A 20,029-nucleotide genomic window follows, 5' to 3' on the forward strand; every position below is an offset into this window, starting at 1 on the left:
CTTTTCAGTAACAGCCAAAATGATGTAATTATCTAAATTTTTTATTGAATTGGTGTGCTGTTTTTGAATTAGGCAACCTCATTAAAATATATTCACAGGTCCTAGCCTAAGTTAGAAGAAAAAGATTTCAGCATCTGATTTGTAATACAATGTATAATAAAATGCTCAGATAATTGAGGAATGGCAAGATAAACCAGATTTCTCTCACATACACACACTTTTTCTTTAAGATTTTACTAGAGTCTATGAAGATAGTCTCTTTGAAACAGTGTTATCATTCTTAGAGTCAAACTGATACTGTTGTGTTTGGGCTTTTTTACTTTAAGCCTGGCATTTTGGGGCAAAATCTGTGATTCCTTTTCTAAATTTATATTCCCTAAATTTTTTTTTTCTTGTAGCAAATACCAAGTCGCCAAAAGAAAATTTTAGAAGAAGCTCATGAACTAAGTGAAGATCACTATAAGAAATATTTGGCAAAACTCAGGTCTATTAATCCACCATGTGTGCCTTTCTTTGGTGAGCATTTCTTCTTAAATTTTTATCATGTTTCTAAGACAGTTTTTCATTAAGTGACTGAGTATACACATGTCTAATATACTAGCTGAAAATACTTAACAAATATTTAGCACCTGAATCCCCTTAGAATTTTTCTCTATGAGGACTTTAAGATTAACCAAATATGTACATTCTACTTTTTACTTCCATAATGGGCAACCATTCAGTATTGTATAATGCTTACTTCGGTTTTAATATTCACGAAGTCGCTCAGTCATGTCCGACTCTTTGCGACCCCATTGCCTGTAGCCTACCAGGTTTCTCGGTCCATGAGATTTTCCAGGCAAGAATACTGGAGTGAGTTACCATTTCCTTCTCCAGGAGATCTTCCCGACCCAGGGATTGAACCCAGGTCTCCCGCATTATAGGCAGACACTTTACCATCTGAGCCACCAGGGAAGTCTTTAATGTTCATAGAAGTCTTTTATTGACTTTTAGTAAACCAGACACTGCAAGGACTTCCCTGGTGTCTCAGACGGTAAAGCGTCTTGCTTACAATGCGGGAGACCTGGGTTCGATCCCTGGGTAGGGAAAATCCTCTGGAGAAGGAAATGGCAACCCACTCCAGTACTCTTGCCTGGAAAATCCCATGGACAGAGGAGCATGGTGGGCTACAGTCCACGGGGTTGCAAAGAATCGGACACGACTGAGCGACTTCACAGACACTCTGCAGAAAAGGCATGGCCATATTTATCCATATTTATAACTATGCCTCTTATATACAGTTTTTTTCACATGGCTAAAAATCATGTGCCTTAGGGCCCACACGTTCTACACATCAAAATTTTACCTACTCTTTTCCCCTCCCTCTCTTCTGCACAAGAGCAAAGTAGTGCCTTTTCTTTCTGTTAAGACTGAAACCTACTAACCATCTAAATCTTCTCCCTTCTGATAGGTTTCTCTATCTTATTCCATCAGTTATTTCCTGTATTTTATATATTCAGTATCTCTTCCACACTGGTTTCTTTTCTGTGCTGGGATGTATGCTCTGGTGATTCTTCCTCTAAATAAATACTTACAAAAATTATGACCTCAATTACATATGTGGTATTTAATCTTCTAATATATGGTATATTTTCTTCTAGCCTTTCCCTTATCTCTATTTGTATATTTCCTATATAGTTTTAAGTTATACTGCATGTAACATTGTTATGTCCTGGTATTTTTTCAGTTAACATCTTTGTTCAGGCTTTCTAATAACCATTTTTGTATTCCCTTTTAATCTTTGTCCTGTATATATTATATATAGTTGTAATTGTGTAACATGTATACATGGTTTTCTTTTTTCACTTACCATGTCCCAAATGTATGGTGTTTTATTAGTCTTCATAATTACCATTTCTCATGGCTACATGACGTTCTTTAAAGTTGTTATGACAGTTTATTTAACCATTACCCTGACGTGTCCGTGTGTGTTGTATCTATCTTTTTTGCTTTCCTAAATAATGTTATAATGAATATCTTCATATTTATGCCTATTTTATGGATTTGAGAATATTTTCTTGAGCTGTAAAGCCAATCTAGCTAGATAATTTATATCTAGCTGGATATTTCTTGAGCTAGATATTTTTACCAATCTGCCTTTTGGTGTTTATTCTTTGAAATACAGTATTTTTTAAATTCTATAATCTGTTCATTTTCCCCATTGTGATTTCTATTGTTTCTAACCTTAGGAAGTTCTTCCAGTTTAGAAATTTAATATTCAGTCATATTTTCTCGTAGCTTTATGACTTGACCTATAAAATTATATTTAACTGTTTAATCAAGTTAAAATCTCTTTTAGATATCATGAAATACTCAAATTTATTTCTCCACCAATTCTTTATTTGTTGACCCTAGTTTATTGAATAAGTTTTCATTATTCCCATTGACATATTGTACCCCCTTCTTTAAAAAATAATATTCCCCATTAAATTCTTTTTATATTATTTTAATTTTATTGAAGTAGAGCTGATTTACAGTGCCATGTTAGTTTCAGGTATACAGCAAAGTGATTCAGTTATATACATACACATATATTCATTCTTTTCTAGATCTTTTTCTCACATAGGTTTTCACAGAATATTAAGTAGAGTTCCCTGTGCTATACAATAGGTCCTTGTTGCTTATCTATCATATATAGTAATGTGTACATGTTCATCCCAAGCTCTTGATTTATCCCTCCCTCCAGCATTTCCCCTTTGATAACCCATAAGTTTGTTTTCAATATCTGTATGTGTGTTTCTGTTTTGTCAATAAGTTCATTTGTATCTTTTTTAAAATTAGGTTCCACATATGAATGATATCATATGATGCTTGTCATTCTCTGTGCGACTTACTTCACTTAGTACGATAATCTCTAGGTCCATCCCATTAACTTCTTATCCTTGTGCCCCAGTCTTAATGACTGGCACTTTATAATCGATGATTCTCAGCCAGGGCAGTTTTTGCCCTCCAAGGAACATTTAGCAGTGTCTAGAGACATTTTTTTTCATTGTTCAATATAGTCAGGAATATTGCTAACATTCTTCAGTGCACAGGACAGCCCTCCACAACAAGAAATAGCCAGTTTAAAAGGTCAGTGGTGCCAAGGATAAGAAACCCTGCTGTAAGGAATTCCTTGGCAACCCAGTGGTTAGGGTGTCAGTAGTGCCAAGGATAAGAAACCCTGCTGTAAGGAATTCCTTGGCAGTCCAGTGGTTAGGGTGTCAGTAGTGCCAAGGACAAGAAACCCTGCTGTAAGGAATTCCTTGGCACTCCAGTGGTTAGGGTGTCAGTAGTGCCAAGGATAAGAAACCCTGCTGTAAGGAACTCCTTGGCACTCCAGTGGTTAGGGTGTCAGTAGTGCCAAGGACAAGAAACCCTGCTGTAAGGAACTCCTTGGCAATCCAGTGGTTCGGGTTGGAGCTCTCACTGCCAGGGCCCCAGGGTTTGATCCCTGATGGAAGAACTAAGATCTCAGAAGCCAAAGTAGCAGGGCCAAAAAAACCCCAAAATTCTGCTTTATATTTAAAATATTGTCATATATGATAAAGTTGGCTTGTCTTTGTTTCTTCTTCAGTATTTTCTTTGCCAGTTTTGTCTCTTCATTTTTCCAAATGAACTTGGGAATGAGGGGGTGATTCCCCAAAATACAGGTGGAATGATCTCTCAATTAATTTGGAAAGGATGTACATATATGATATTTAGTTTTTTCCTTAGGTATTTTTAATTGTGAATGGTATTTATTTTTTAATAGTCAATTTCCCTTAATTCCAGGAATTATTCATTTCAGGGGATTTTCTAAATATTTACTCATGTCTAGAATAATAATAGTGGCTCTTCCTTTGATCTTATTTCTGTGTTAAGCCTTATAGCATTAATAACTTTCCAAACAAACAAAGGTTAAATGATAATAAAAATAAGGAGTTCTGTTTTAATCTCCATTTCAGCAGGGATAGGTATAATTTTGCTGTTTGCTTGATTCGATGCTGTTTACTGTGTTTAGAAAATTTCTCTTTATAGTTTTCTACTGTGTTTTTATTGGCAATATACATTTACTGTTTTAAGTAATTTTCTATCTGAGAGCAAATGATTTTTCTTGTTTAACAAATTAAAATTACAGGTTTGCTAATACTGAAACTTTCTGTTTACTAACCTGTTAAATATACAAATGAATTCTATGCATTATCATTTTATTTAGAATTTTTGCATCCATCTTTGTAAATGAGATTGCTCTGTGGTTTCTCTTCTTGTACTATATTTATCAGCTTGTGTTGTTATGGTTATATTTACTTTGTAACAGAGGTTTAGTTGCTTTCCATATTATTTTATTCCAGGATGTCATAAAATGATCTAGCCTTTAAATTTTGAAATATTCCAACAGAAAAACCATCTGGGCCTAGAATCTTTTGTATCATGTAATTCTATAATAACATTTTCATTTCTTCCCTAATTTTCTTTCTGTTTTAGTTCTGTGTTTTTTTTTTTTTGCTACACAGTTGTCTCATTTAGGTATTTTAAAGTACTAGCATTCTATTAAAATGAAACTTTTGAATTTGCTCCTATTTGCAATATATTTTTCCATTTCTATTTTTACTGTTTTACATACTGAGTTTTTCTTCAAAACAAAGCTGAAACATAATTATTCTCCCTGATTTTATAGTTTTATGTCATTTATGACTTTTAATCATTATTAATTTATTCTGTCTTCTAAGGATTTTTCCCCATAAATTCTTGATAAAATTGTTGAGTTCATTTATTTTCTCTTCCTGATAAAACAGTGAAGTCTATGCATTTACTTTTAAGTGTGGTAACTGGTGCCAGTTCATAAACAAAGGAACCTAAGAAGGACCTTAGGTCTGATGTTCATTTCATTCAACCTGTCTACAAATGTTTCTTGAGTATCTAAGTATCAGGAACTAGGTCAGGTGCTCAGAAAAGAACGAAATATACATAGTCATTCAGTACACTTGCTGAACTTATAGACATGCTACTCGTGATATCCTGTGGTCCCTGTTACTAGATTTTTCCCTTCTATTAAGAGGGTCAAGGGTAGTATCTACCTGACACTTGCTTTCTTTACCATCTTATCAGAATTGTTACTCAGGTTTTTTTGGGCTAGCACTGCACTATTTACAGAATGATAAAAATCAGGCAGTTTCTCCTTCCAAGGTTACGCCAGGCTACGGGTCTACATCCCAATTTTTCTCCGTACACTAAAAGGTTCTACTCACAGATAGAATGCATATATATGGGCAGCCTAACATTTCCTCTCAGGTAATAGGATGTGCAGTAGATTCCTACCTCAACCAGGTCTCACCTCTCTAAACAGAACTCCAAGCCCATAGTCTTGGCTCTGCTCTTTCCTTTTACACAGCCTTAATTTTGTGGCCTACCCCTGTTTCTGGTCAGTTTGCTTCATCTCCACTCTTGCTTTCCTGCCATTTTAGAATTGACTATATGTCTCTTGTGTCCTGCTCTAGTTTGCAAATGCTTTCATTTCTGTTCTGAAATAATATACTGCTTTTATTCATTCAGAAACATCAGTTGAATGCCTGTATGTGCCAGAACCAGGACTAGGTGTTGAGAATAGAAGGACAAGTAAAACATAGTCCTATCCTCAATAACCTCCCTTGAAAGAGCAGGAAAATAAGTTACAGTGCTGTGTAGTAAATATACCACTGTGTTGTAGAAACATGTAAGTCAGAGCATCAACAAAGTGTTGTGGGAACCCTGCTGCTGCTGCAAAGTCGCTTCAGTCATGTCTGACTCTGTGCGACCCCATAGACGGCAGCCCGCCAGGCTCCCCCATCCCTGGGATTCTCCAGGCAAGAATACTGGAGTGGGTTGCCATTTCCTTCTCCAGTGCGTGAAAGTGAAGTCGCTCAGTCGTATCTGACTCTTAGCGACCCCATGGACTGTAGCCTACCAGGCTCCTCCATCCATGGGATTTTCCAGGCAAGAGTACTGGAGTGGGGTGCCATTGCCTTCTCCGGTGGGAACCCTGAGCAGCCACTTTTTCCCCAGAAACCTCACCACCTTCATTATTTGTCATAATACTCTGCTTTTCCTCTCCCTACAATAGCCGACTTCAGAGCAGTTATGTAAAATGATTTTTTTTTAATTAAGCCTTAACAGTTTATAATATTCAGGTCATATATATATGTGCAGTACATTTTCTATCATATATGTGTGTGTGTGTGTGTGTGTGTGTATAAACAAACATGCCTGCTTAAACTTTTTTACTGATAGTTTATGATCAACAAAATTTGAACACCATGTCTTTAATCATTTGTTCTCCTTTTAACTAGCAATTTATTCATCATAAAATAATTTCCAAATTTTATTCTGAACTCTCTCAAAATGCTACTTGTAAGCATTTTCACAACTTAATTCAAGTATACTTTTAACACCTACAATATCCTATAACTTCTTATCCGCATGTTCCCCAGGCCAGTCATTATACCATCACCCAGTCAGACCATCAAACACAAAGTTGAGAGTCTTCGTTCTCACTGTGCCAACCTCTGCCCAAACCAGTTAACCAGTTCTTGTGAACTCTACCTTTTAAATATTTATGCACGCCACTCTATGCCTGTGGACCCTCATCATCTCACCGAGGACTACTGAGCTTCCTGCTTCTAGTCTTAACTCCTTCTTAACTCCAGAGAAATCATTCTAGAATGTGAAGATGCTATAATCTCCTAATTACCTAGTGGATAAAGTCTAAGCTCTTTAATTTAAAAAAAAGGGGGAGCTCTTCCTGACCCACAAACTGTTCACAATCGGGCCGTCAGTTTGTGGCCAGTGTGGAATATGGAACGTTGATTTTGGCTGTCATTAATCATGTGTACTGTCATGGACGTTTGTCAGACTGAACGTTGAGCTAAGTGGATCGTGCAGCTTAGTGCAGTGTGTGCTAACTCACTTCGGTCGTGTCCAACTCTTTGTGACCCCATGGACTGTAGCCCGCCAGGCTCCTCTGTCCATGGGATTCTCCAGGCAAGAATACTGGAGTGACTTAGTGTAAAGGAGAATATAACTGACTGCAAGTAAAGGAGTCAGTGATAGGAGATATGAAAAATAGAAGAGCCTGGACTTATTAGAACACATGGTCGTGCTGAGAAATAGCCAAGTAACCAATACACTTAGTAACTGAATACTTTGTAGAACCAGACAAGCACTGATATCTATCATATTTCATTATTGCTAACTTGTTCACTATTGGTTTTGAGTCATGTAATCTTTCGAAGAAGATAGCCAAAAATTCTAGTATTTAAAAGTTTTGCTTCAGGAATTCACTGGTGGTCCAGTGGTTAGGACTCTGCTGCACTCACAGCGAAGGACCTGGGTTCTACCCCTGGTCAGGGAACTAGAATCCCACAAGCCATGCAGTTCCTCTACCACAAACTCATTTAGAACCACTAATCTCTGATTAGAAGGAAAGTGCCTGTTACTTTGTTCATTCTCATCCAGTACATAACGTATAGTGCAGAGAAGGGATTAGAACTACTAACCTCTTGTCTATGCCTGTCCTCATTTCCGGCCCCTCTTCCTCCACCCCACACACCAAACTCCTAAAGTCTAGCCAATTCTAAGTATGCCAGCTTCACTACAGACCAATGGCTTCAAACATATGGCTGCTTTGCTTAGAACACCCTGCTATCTTACTCTACATATTAAGCTTCTGTTCATTTTTTGAGACTTACTTTAAACATATTTTAATCCATGATGCCTTTTTCTCTCCCAAAAGCTCAAGGCAGAGTTAGGCACACCTTGTTTGTGCTCCATAGCATCTTATGCATTAGTACTAATTAATATAGCACTTACCAAATCATACTGTAGTAGCCCACATTCAAAGCTGTGAACTCCTTGAGGGAGGAACTGTGTATCTTGTTCATCTTTGTGTCTGCAGTACCTAAAGCAGTGCTTGGCATACAGCAGAGACTCAGTACATGTGTACTGAGTGAATGAACTCATAGTCACACACTTTTTTCCCCCCACGCATCATAGTCAGTACTTGAGAGGAAAAGGCAGACAAAAGAGGATAGGGAAAGAATAGCAGCAACAGCAGCAACAATCACAACCATAGATAATTAAGCATCTACTTTTGTCAGGTCCTATTCTAAGTCTGTAGATAAATTAACTCATAATGTTTCACACAGCAACCCTGCTATCCTCATTTCCCAGATGAGTAAACCAAGGCACACAGAGGTTAAGCAACTTGTACAAGATCACAAAAATAGAAAGCAGCAGAGCTGGCTCCAGAACCTTTATTCTAGAACAGAAAGGAACTAAAAAGCCTGCCTTTCTGTTCATTCTCCTCCTCATCCATTGCACAGCCTGCAGTGATGCGGAAACAGGAACTCTACCTGGTTACCATAATTCTAGAAATACTGAAGACCAGAATATAAATTATGTGCAGTCCTGTACTTGATAGGATTGCAGATCATTTCACATTTTCATGAGTAAGCCTATCCAAACAGTACCACCTCAGAATTACAAATCCTAATAACCTCTTGAGGGCCCCAAGAGATAATTATGCAGAAAATATGATCCTCTGAATTTAACATATTCCTCTTTTGCCAAAAATATGTGTCAAATGATGGCTTATTCTTAAAGTTCCATTAACAAAACCATGACATATGTCAAATAACATTATGGTTGGGAGATGGAAAATTGATTATTATTCTTATAAATCTATTAATTTTCTTAAACTTGGTCCCTTTCTCTTGATATTTACTTAGCCTGTTCTTTTTCATAGAGTGGAAATTTGTGCTTTAATTCTTCAGTTATGATGGTTGAGATGGTACAGTGTAATATAATTACTGAAAAAGAAAAAAACTAGCCTTTTACATTTTTATCCTTGAAATAATTTCATTATATCTTCCAGGTATTTATCTCACTAATATCTTGAAAACAGAAGAAGGCAACCCTGAGGTCCTAAAACGGCATGGAAAAGAGCTTATAAACTTTAGCAAAAGGAGGAAAGTAGCAGAAATAACAGGCGAGATCCAACAGTACCAAAATCAGCCTTACTGTTTACGAGTAGAGTCAGATATCAAAGTAAGTTGAATTCTTTGAGGATACATATTTCTGATTAAGTTTATAACCACCTGATATGAGTCAGGTTTATTTCATAGAAGAGAAAAAGGAAAATAAAACTTTAAATAATTCCAGTTTTCTTGTGTTAAAATGTTTTAAGTTATTTTCATGACTTTTAAACTGAATTTAAATTATTTAACAATAATAATTCTTTGTATTTATTTTAGAGGTTTTTTGAAAACTTGAATCCAATGGGAAATAGCATGGAAAAAGAATTTACGGATTATCTTTTCAACAAATCCCTAGAAATAGAACCACGAAACCCTAAGCCTCTTCCAAGATTTGTAAGCATTCATATTATTTCCTTTACGTTTAAATTTTTTTTGCAGTTGTTACCTACATCTATCTGGTGGTTTATAGTTTTCTATAAAGGCATTCAGGGAGGAAGTGCACGTGTAATGGATAAAAATAATGAATAAGTCCTTAATAAATACACTCAGGATTAGTCCACTTAGTTCCAAGTAAATGAACACTAACATTAATGTGAATTAAATCCTAATACAGTAGATGAAGAAGTTGGGCAAATGTACAAGTTTTTGTTTTGTTTTGACAAAGAAAAATGTTATTCATTATTAATTTTAAGGGCAGGAAATTTGACTGATTTATATCGATTCACTTATAGTAAATATATGTACTTACAACTTTTTTGAAAGTAATGACATGAGAATTTTAACTATAAATCATTAGCTGTAAAAATAACAGGTTTGGCAAAAGATACTTTCTGGAGGGGGAAACAAAATTTCCATTCTTTCCTATTACTTGTAAGTGCCTGACCAAATTTATGTCCAGTATCATCATTTCACTGTTCTGAATATAATCTCTCTTATTCATAAGAAAGTCAGGAATCAAGAAGTAAACATAAATGGCTTCTAAGTAACCAAGATAAATTTCATACTGTCTGTGAACTAAAGCTTAATGAAGCTACTCTATAAGAAAATTTCTCAAGGACTAAAACAATTTCAAAAGACAGATTAAAAACAGAAAGTTGAAAATAGCTATATAGTCTACTCCAGTGAAATACACTGACATCATTGAGAAACAATCACTCTAAGAAAAAAAAATGTCATAAAACTAGCATAAACAGGTGAGAACTCAAGCAATTTAATGCATTTATAAATAGTATTTACAAAATGCATTTATAAATAATCCTGATGGCATCACTGTATTACCACATAGTAAGGTATCTGAATGCAGAGTTCCAAAGAATAGCAAGGAGAGATAAGAAAGGCTTCCTCAGCGATCAATGCAAAGAAATAGAGGAAAACAACAGAATGGGAAAGACTAGAGATCTCTTCAAGAAAATTAGAGATACCAAGGGAACATTTCATACAAAGATGGGCTCAACAAAGGACAGAAATGGTATGGACCTAACAGAAGCAGAAGATATTAAGAGGTGGCAGGAATACAAAGAAGAACTGTAGGTACAAAAAAGATCTTCATGACCCAGATAATCACGATGCTGTGAGCACTCACCTAGAGCCAGACGTCCTGGAATGTGAAGTCAAGTGGACCTTAGAAAGCATCACTACGAACAAAGCTAGTGGAGGTGATGGAACTCCATTTGAGCTATTTCAAATCCTGAAAGATGTTGCTGTGAAAGTGCTGTACTCAATATGCCAGCAAATTGGGAAAACTCAGCAGTGGCCGCAGGACTGGAAAAGGTCAGTTTTCATTCCAATCCCAAGAAAGACAATGCCAAAGAATGCTCAAACTACCGCACAGTAGCACTCATCTCACATGCTAGTAAAGTAATGCTCAAAATTCTCCAAGCCAGGCTTCAGCAGTACGTGAGCTGTGAACTTCCAGATGTTCAAGCTGGTTTTAGAAAAGGCAGAGGAACCAGAGATCAAATTGCCAACAACCGTTGGATCATTGAAAAAGCAAGAGTTCCAGAAAAACATCTATTTCTGCTTGATTGACTATGCCAAAGCCTTTGACTGTGTGGATCACAATAAACTGTGGAAAATTCTTCAAGAGATGGGCATACCAGACCACCTGACCTACCTCTTGAGAAACTTATATGCAGGTCAGGAAGCAACAGTTAAAACTGAACATGGAACAACAGACTGGTTGCAAATCATGAGAAACGCTGGGCTGGAAGAAGCACAAGCTGGAATCAAGATTGCCAGGGAAAATAACAATAACCTCAGATATGCAGATGACACCGCCTTTATGGCCGAAAGTGAAGAGGAACTAAAAAGCCTCTTGATGAAAGTGAAAGAGGAGAGTGAAAAAGTTGGCTTAAAGGTCAACATTCAGAAAACTAAGATCATGGCATCTGGTCCCATCACCTCATGGCAAATAGACAGGGCAACAGTGGAAACAATGTCGGACTTTATTTGGGGGGGCTCCAAAATCACTGCAGATGGTGATCGCAGCCATGAAACTAAAAGATGCTTACTCCTTGGAAGAAAAGTTATGACCAACCTAGATAGCATATTGAAAAGTAGAGATATTACTTTGCCAACAAAGGTCCGTCTAGTCAAGGCTCTGGTTTTTCCAGTGGTCATGTATGGATGTGAGAGTTGGACTGTGAAGAAAGCTGAGCTCCAGAGAATTGATGCTTTTGAACTGTGGTGTTGGAGAAGACTCTTGAGAGTCCCTTGGACTGCAAGGAGATCCAGCGAGTCCATCCTAAAGGAGATCAGTCCTGGGTGTTCATAGGAAGGACTGATGCTGAAGCTGAAACTCCAGTACTTTGGCCACCTCATGTGAAAAGTTGACTCATTGGAAAAGACCCTGATGCTGGGAGGGATTGGGGGCAGGAGGAGAAGGGGACGACAGAGGATGAGATGGCTGGATAGCATCACCGACTCGATGGACATGAGTTTGAGTGAACTCTGGGAGTTGGTGATGGACAGGGAAGCCTGGTATGCTGTGATTCTTGGGGTCGCAAAGAGTCGGACACAACTGAGTGACTGAACTGAACTGAACTGAAGGTATCATAGTTCAAACCAATGGTCTGGCTTTCCTCCCAAGATTAAATTAGTTTTGTACAGTCCATTTTAAAAGCCAGAGAAATGTTCACTGTATCTTAGAAAGATTTCCATCAGAAATATTGAAATAACAAATATTCTGGTATTTATAGGATTAAAATTCAGTTATTTAAAGAAATTCATTCCCTACTAATTTAGATAGCCATGGCTTTATGGAAATGGAGTGTTAACTCTTTAACTTGGATACTTTGATTTGAATCAGTATTAGTGGTTTATGGTTTTTCTGGATATTAATCAAATTCTACCAGGCATTTATAGAAAAACCTTCTTTTCTGTTAACGGTGTTGTAAGTATTGTGTTTCTTTTGATATATCTACAGCCAAAAAAATACAACTATCCCCTAAAATCTCCTGGTGTTCGTCCATCAAACCCAAGACCAGGTACTATGAGACATCCCACACCTCTGCAGCAAGAGCCAAGGAAAATTAGTTATAGCAGGATCCCTGAAAGTGAAACAGAAAGTACAGCATCTGCACCAAATTCTCCAAGAACACCGTTAACACCTCCTCCTGCTTCTGGTGCTTCTAGTACCACAGATGTTTGCAGCGTATTTGATTCTGATCATTCAAGCCCTTTTCACTCAAGTAGGTGTTCACGTTTTAAGTGCTTTAAGTAACTGTTCGTGTTATATGTACTACAGGTAAAAAAGAACCTGTGTGTGTATATATATATATATATATATTTTTTTTTGGTAAATTTGTAGGTAAACCACATATTTCCAAATATATTATTATAAAAGTATAAAGTAAATTAGAACAGCCCTCTTTAAATGTATTATACTTTACTGATAGGCCTGGTGATTAAATTGGTAATTGAAATTTCATTTGAGCATTTGTTTTCAATTGGCGAATTTTAAAATGCCTCTCTGACTTCTAGCGGAAAGGAAGATAACTGCTAAAACTGCATGGACTAATCAATCTGATGCTTTAAATGTTTCCTCCAAAATTATATTTGAAACTGCTCACTACTTGATTTCTTTCTCACCAAATCCTTTAGTTTCTAATTTTACAGTGTATCTAATTCACACTTCTACTTAACCCTTGTTCAATCGACAGCATCCTAATAAACTCCTGTGGTTTCAAGCCCAGCCATACAACTCACAGATTGCACACTGTTGCTCATCCTTTCCTATTTATAAATCAGTGCTGTCCAATAGAAATATTTATAATATGAGCCCCATATGAGACTTTTAAATGTTCTTTCTACGTTTTTTAAATGCAAAAATTAAGTGAAATTAATTTTGATAATGTTTTATTTAACCCAGTATATACAAAATGTTGTCATTTAAACATGAAATCAGTATAAAAATTTACTGAGATATTTTACAATCTCAGTTTTTGTCCTAAATCTTCAAAATGCAATATGTATTTTATACTTACCACAGATCTCAATTTGAACTAGCCACATTCAAGCACGTAATAACCACATGTGGCTAATGGGTACCAAACTGTACAGCCCAGCCTAGCCCTTTGAGAGGCTACCTTCACTGTTACCATTAATTTTTAAAATCAATTTCATATTGAGCTTTAAAGCTCTACTAAGATCTCAGAACCTTTTTTCATTAATTCATTTTTAAATTAGAATTTGAATGCAGTTGCTTTTAACCCTTTCACACCACTTCCACATGTTCTTTCCACTGGCTGTCTTAGCTCATTGTATAGTTCAAGTTCTCCCCTAATATTAGATGTAATAAAATCCGATATTGAGAGGCATCCTGACATTGTTGGGGAGGTAGTTAAGCACTGACATAGGAGTCCTAACTCCTAGTTTGTCATCTCAGTCTGCTAGTGAGCCTTCTGATTTTAGATAAAACAGTTTTTTGGTGCCTTCTGTGGATTAAACTAGATTTTTAAGATTTTTTCCAACTCAGAAAATCTGTTTAAAAAAAAAATTATGGCGTTCTATTATTTTGAGATTTGGTCCAGAATGCTACTTATTTATTCCTGTATTGAATATGTATTTGTAGTTATCCATCAGTTTGTCTTATCTTTTCTACCACATAAACTGTGTTTGTTTTAAGAATTACTACATCTTGGCTTTATTTGGCTACTGAAGATTACAAAGTCATGTTATGTTACTAGTAGGCTGTCAGATATTTTTTATAAGTAAAACCAGGTAAAATATTACCGTTTTCCCAACTTGCCAACCTCCTAAATTAAGTAATAAAATAAAACCAGCACTTTTTACAGTATACCTGACTTAAAATTATTATTTATTATGACCCATTTAACTGTTTGAAGAGGTTTTTTCCTCGAGCAGATGACTATGATATGTGTTATAAAGATTTCCACGTGAGTGAATTATTGAAATCACCTGAAAGCCACCGACTGCAAATTCTGCTTTTCTTATTTAAGTAGCTAAAAATGAAAGATGTGGAGAAACAGGAGATACATATTACATTCCCTACTAGTGCTGAATCTTTAAATGATTAGTCAAACAGGGGAAAAGAGTCATTTTGGAATGCAATGCTCTGGATCATTGTTTTCTCATATGTGGCAGTGGAATAATATTAACTTAAATTAGCTGGACAAGCAAAGAAACCACTGTAGCAGGAATTAGGCTTTGTAATCTTATCCCTGAGGATTTTTTCAGTTTCTCTTTCTTTGTGATAAAAGGAAACACCTGTTATAAATTGACAATAACAGATTTTGAAATTAAGAAAGCCAGTATAATATAAAACCATCTGTAGGCCCAGTTAATCCCCTCCTTAAAGCTCACCTAAGGATATTAAAGGTCCTTATCTGCTTTTGACCCCACTCTGCTTAACAGATCTGCTAGTGTTAATGGGGGGAGGGCCCAGTGGTCACCAGCGCATCCAACTTGGCACTCATTGTGTTGCCGCTACACCAAATACCTACTTCCTTGCTGTCCTCAGGGCCTGGCAGGAAAGAGCTGCTGCACCTACATTTTTAAGTCATCTGGACATATTCCACTCAGTACGAAGAGGCAGAAAGGCACTGCAAAGCAAAGACATTGCTTAAGGTTTTCAAAAGGCGAAATTTGACTAGAATTTTTTGATCAGTTATAGTAGTTGTTTTGCTTTTTTTTAGTTTTTTTTCCCCAAAATAATTTACTTTAAAAACAAAGATTAATTTCTTCAGCCAATATCTGTCAATATCTCATTTCTTGCTAAATAAGCTTGGACACATCTTCTCTGGTAAGGCTTGCAATCTTACTGAGAGATTAAAAAAAAATAATCATAATAAAAGAAACTCATAGTTAAACGCTTAGCCAGGGTTAAATGCTTTGATTCTGTTTGTACTATGATTTTTTTTCATCTCTCAGTAAGATTGCAGAGACGATGAGTAAGTTTTAGTTTACTGACAAAATGCTAAATGAGTGACAATATAAGTGCAATAGAAGTTCACAGGAAGATGACCACAGAATGGGCAGGAATGGTCACAGAAAACTTTGTGGTGAAGACAGAGAGGGAAGGAAACTGGCCTCCTACCTAGTGCTGCTATATATATCCTCACATTCAGAGCCCTGCTCCACACCTTGCCCTTACCAGGTCCATCTCTCAGGCGATGATGACAGTGGCCGGGAAAAGGGAAAGACCACCAGCTTTGTATCTGTGGCTCTAGCATGGAGAGAGGAGGATGAAGTGCTCTTGATACATTGCTGTTGAAGGTTGCCTGATGATAAAAGGGAGCCATGGGTCTGGCCTGGTCTGTGTGCTAGAGATGAGCTTTACCCCATCCCTTAGTAGGGAAAACTTTAACAAGAAAAGATACATTTTCAGCTGGAATGCAGAGCTTTTCTTTGTAGCAGATTGTTGTAGGTGACTAGTTTCTGATCTCATACATTTGCATTTTACAGGCTTTTGTGAATTTAAGAAATTATCCATGATTTATATAATTTTTTTCTATAGGAAAATGCTTATTTTTATTCTCAGAATGACTCAAATATAAACTGAAGGTTATCGTCCAACAGTGGTTTCAACCCTGACTGAAAGTTATAATCCCCTGGAGAGCTTTAAAAAAATACCTATATGCTCAGTCCATGCTTGTATTAGACCAGCACTGGCACGTGGGCATCAGTATTTTTAAAAACCTTCCAGCAGGGCCTAACGTGCAGCCACAGTGGAGAAACCACAGATCTGTTATCTGGGATTTGTACTTAACCAGCTGATGCTACTTTTTGATTAACTGGATTTCAGCCCTAAGTCACTGTCAGTAAATTTGTTCAGTACCCAGCTGATAAGAATTCCTAGTATATATTTCTTGAGATACATAATGTATAATTCTCAAAGAATTTTTTATAGCATTTTCCAGTAAGACTAAGCAATTAGTTTGAAGTGACAAATCAGAAAAGTGCCCCAAGTTTACACATAAATCTAAGCCTTTGCTGTATATACATTAGACCAAAGCCCAGCCTACAGCTGTGTGCACAAGTATATATGTGGAGGTATAATCATTCTTTCTAAAAGCCTGCAGTTGGCAGCTACCAACTTAGCTTATGTTTTGATTTTACTCCTATATTGTACTAAGTATACAACCATGTTCTTGACACTTATCTCCAAAAAGCATACTTATTTCTTTTCCAAAAAAGTGGAAAATACATAAGTAGTAAGCACTGGAGCAGATACTCCCTGTAAACCCCTGTTATGTTAGTGAAGAGAATCTCATTTGTAGTGAAGAGAATCTTTGACACAGCAGTAGCATTATTTAACGTCAAAAGTATAAAAGTGAATTTTAATCTTTTGAGAGCTAACTTATTAGGATTCGCTGGATTGCTACCCTCAGTAACGTAGCCTCCAAATAAATATCAGTACATATGGAAAGGAGGTAGTAGGCTGTGTTATTTAAAATCAAGGCTGTCTGGGAAACAAAAACACTGTATCTGTATAAGCAGTCAAATTAATGGTTCTGCCAGCTAAACCTAGGACCTAAAATTATACTTGTTCTGACCAAAGAAGCTAGAAAAAGCAACAGCCCTAATCGTTTGAGTGATTGTTGTGCAAAAACGAGAGAGAGAAACCTGAATTAATCAGCTCAGTCTCATGCTAGAGTTATGGCTTTAGCCTCTTAGATATGATCTGTTCAGTATGTTGGTGATATGAGGCAGTGTAACCTAAACGACTGTATTGATTTAGAACCAGTATAGATCCTCTAGCTTTTGTCTCAGTTTTTCTACTTTAATGCTCTCAGGGCTTTGCATTTTATAATTTTCAATTTTTTTCTTAAAAGAATTAGTAGTGTTGAAATTAGATATTCAAAAATTATCAGTTTCCTGTATAAATAATGTGTCTAAGCACCAAAAATGTTTAATGATATTTTAAGTGTTTAAAAATATAGAAGGAGAAAAGCTATATCACTTTCAGCTTGTTGTAATTTCCAAAGCTATAGTTATTTTGTGATGAACACATGCCCTAAGAACATTTTCTAAGGTATATATATATACTAATAATAATAATGGTATTTTTATAACGTAAATTCATTATTTACTACTTATTTTCACAAGTCTGGGTTTTAAAAATAATCCTTAGTGAATGACATATTTCTGTATGCCCAACTGAATTCTTTGCTCAAATTGGGTTTATACAGTTTTTGGAAGTCTTCCATTAAAATAGAAGGATATTGTAGTTTTCTCATGAATGCTTTTTCATTTAATTATTATGATATCAAATAGTGAATCTAAAATGAATCTTCAAAATTCCCAATGATATTAATGCAATTTAATTCTTTTTCTCAAAAGTAAGTAGTAATGAGCTTTTGCTAAACTGTTCTATCATTCTTTAAAACTAGAATGACAGAAATAACATTTCTATTATAAATAAATTTTTACAGATGAGTTAAATATATTTCTGAAAGAAAAAAATCTACTTTTTCTTGTTTCCTTTCACAGGCAGCGATACCGTCTTTATCCAAGTTACACTGCCCCATGGCCCAAGTTAGTATATTTGGTTTAAGACTCATAATTTTTGCTTTGGCTTTAAAAATTAAACCAAATGTAACCTTTCCCTGCTAAAACTCGTCTTGGGTCTGGCAGCATTGGTGCCTTGCTTTGCAGCATCTTAGAAGTGAGGCCTTCACTTGTACTATCTTTTGATCATAAATGATTTGCTTAAACTTATATAATTCTCATGCTTTTTGTAAAACCTTTCTTCTCTTTTGAAACAACATTATTATATGGGTGGCTTCCACATTTAACCATTTCTCATTTCCAACTTTGGAGTTCTAATGCCCAACTTAAAAAAAAAAAAGGCAAGAGCATGCATGCGCATATGGGAATGTTGGCAGCTACATGCAGTGTCTTAAGTCACACAATACACTTAGGCTGGGGACAGCACAGGCTGTAGGCAAATGACTTATTTGACTTTAGAACAGCTGTCTTATCACTGTGACTATCTGTATTATACAACCTAAATATTCATCACTGACAAGCAAAATAAAGTTCCAGTGTAGGTATTTGTTTTTAAAGTACTAACAACTCACCAACTATCCCATAAATTTTAAGCCAATAGATTGTTTTTTGCTGTCCTTCATACAAATGATTTCAGAATGTATGCAATGGAAAATAGTGTTATAAGCTAACTTACAAAGTTTCATAAGAAGAAAGGTAGGTGATCAGAATGTTGCTTATTTAAATAATATCAATACACAAAGTACTCTAAGTTCTATCTTATAACATTTAATTGACAAAATTTAAACTGTCAGTGTTTAAAGGAAAGAAAACCTGCCAAATACAATTTTGAATGATCATTTAAGTGTTTTTTCACATCTTTTTCATTGTGCTGATGTACAGGTTAACTTACATTAATGTTTTTCAAAGTGTAGTTATTTATATGCCTATATTAAGCCCTTATCATAAATGTTTGTAAGATAGGTTACAATTAGAGGCTTTTACTTACCTTTTTAGTGCCAGTTCATCAGTTTACTCCTAAATCAGGTTCACTAGATTCTAGTGTAATTTCTGTTTTTATTATCAGCATAGCCTCAGTCATTTTAAATGTGTTCATCACAATGAAAAATTTTGGATTAGAATGTGATGAACCTGACTTTGCTTCCCCACCAAGGAGAGCTGATACCTAAGCAAACTGAAGAGATCCCTCCCCAGGACAGGATGGCAGGGAGAGACATTGGAGAGAGTGGTTAAGAACAGAAAGTATTCCCAAAGACTATCCAGTGAAGGCAAGGAAATTCCATACTACTACAGTCGTGGTGGGGGCGGGGTGGGAAATGAACCCATCATAAAAGGTTAACAAAAATTACCATTCCAAAAGTTTTTAATAGTTTGCTCTCTCCCAGAAAATTCCAGTAATAGATTAACAATGGAAATGTTACTTTCTTCAAGAAGTGTAACAACAGAATAACTTAGACAGCTTTTTCTCTGAAAACTCTGCTGAGAAATTTCTGCATGCTTTTATAGCAGTTTGCTTTAATAAAGGAAGTACTGTTGGGTGTTGCTTTATTGTACTGCTTTTGATACTTCTGTACATTTCTTTTAATAAATATAAGCAGGATTGATGATATAAAATTCCTGTGAGCTTTTCAAAATTGTACCATCCTACAGGATCTGCTTCAGTATCATCTATAAGTTTAACCAAGAGCACTGATGAAGTGCCTGTCCCCCCTCCTGTTCCTCCACGAAGACGGCCAGAGTCTGCCCCAGCAGAATCTTCACCATCTAAGGTAAAGTAGAACATCTGGTTATCTGGAGACTGGAATCATTGCAGTTCCATTATAATCAAGTGCTCATCTCTCATTGAGTTCTAACGGAATGAGGTTAATACTCAGGGTACTGGGGCTTAATAGAGTTTAAACCAGAATTAAGTATGGGTTTACCATTCAGTAATGTTTATTTCCTTTCTTCTGAAAGCAGTTTTCTGGTAGGTTTTCAAAATACTTATAAATCTAAATATGGGTACTGTCAAAAAAAAACCCCACAAGTTTAACCTATAATTTAAGAGT

The 20,029-nt window shown here is 36.0% G+C and overlaps 1 protein-coding gene across 7 annotated transcripts in view; it reads left to right on the forward strand.

Moving 5' to 3' along the window:
• SOS1 (SOS Ras/Rac guanine nucleotide exchange factor 1) overlaps positions 1 to 20,029 on the forward strand; it is a 192,563-nt gene that overhangs the window by 166,964 nt on the left and 5,570 nt on the right. For 5 of the 7 annotated variants that reach the window (XM_060412240.1, XM_060412241.1, XM_060412242.1 and 2 more), the window contains 6 exons: positions 399 to 516; positions 8,909 to 9,081; positions 9,288 to 9,404; positions 12,436 to 12,700; positions 17,964 to 18,008; positions 19,632 to 19,750. In XM_060412240.1, coding sequence (XP_060268223.1) covers positions 399 to 516; positions 8,909 to 9,081; positions 9,288 to 9,404; positions 12,436 to 12,700; positions 17,964 to 18,008; positions 19,632 to 19,750 — 837 coding nt within the window. The remainder of the gene's footprint in view (positions 1 to 398; positions 517 to 8,908; positions 9,082 to 9,287; positions 9,405 to 12,435; positions 12,701 to 17,963; positions 18,009 to 19,631; positions 19,751 to 20,029) is intronic. The other 2 variants (XM_060412243.1, XM_015094425.4) reach the window with 1 other exon arrangement.

The sequence above is a fragment of the Ovis aries genome, chromosome 3 (assembly GCF_016772045.2).
Source record: "Ovis aries strain OAR_USU_Benz2616 breed Rambouillet chromosome 3, ARS-UI_Ramb_v3.0, whole genome shotgun sequence".
Lineage (NCBI taxonomy): Eukaryota > Metazoa > Chordata > Mammalia > Artiodactyla > Bovidae > Ovis > Ovis aries.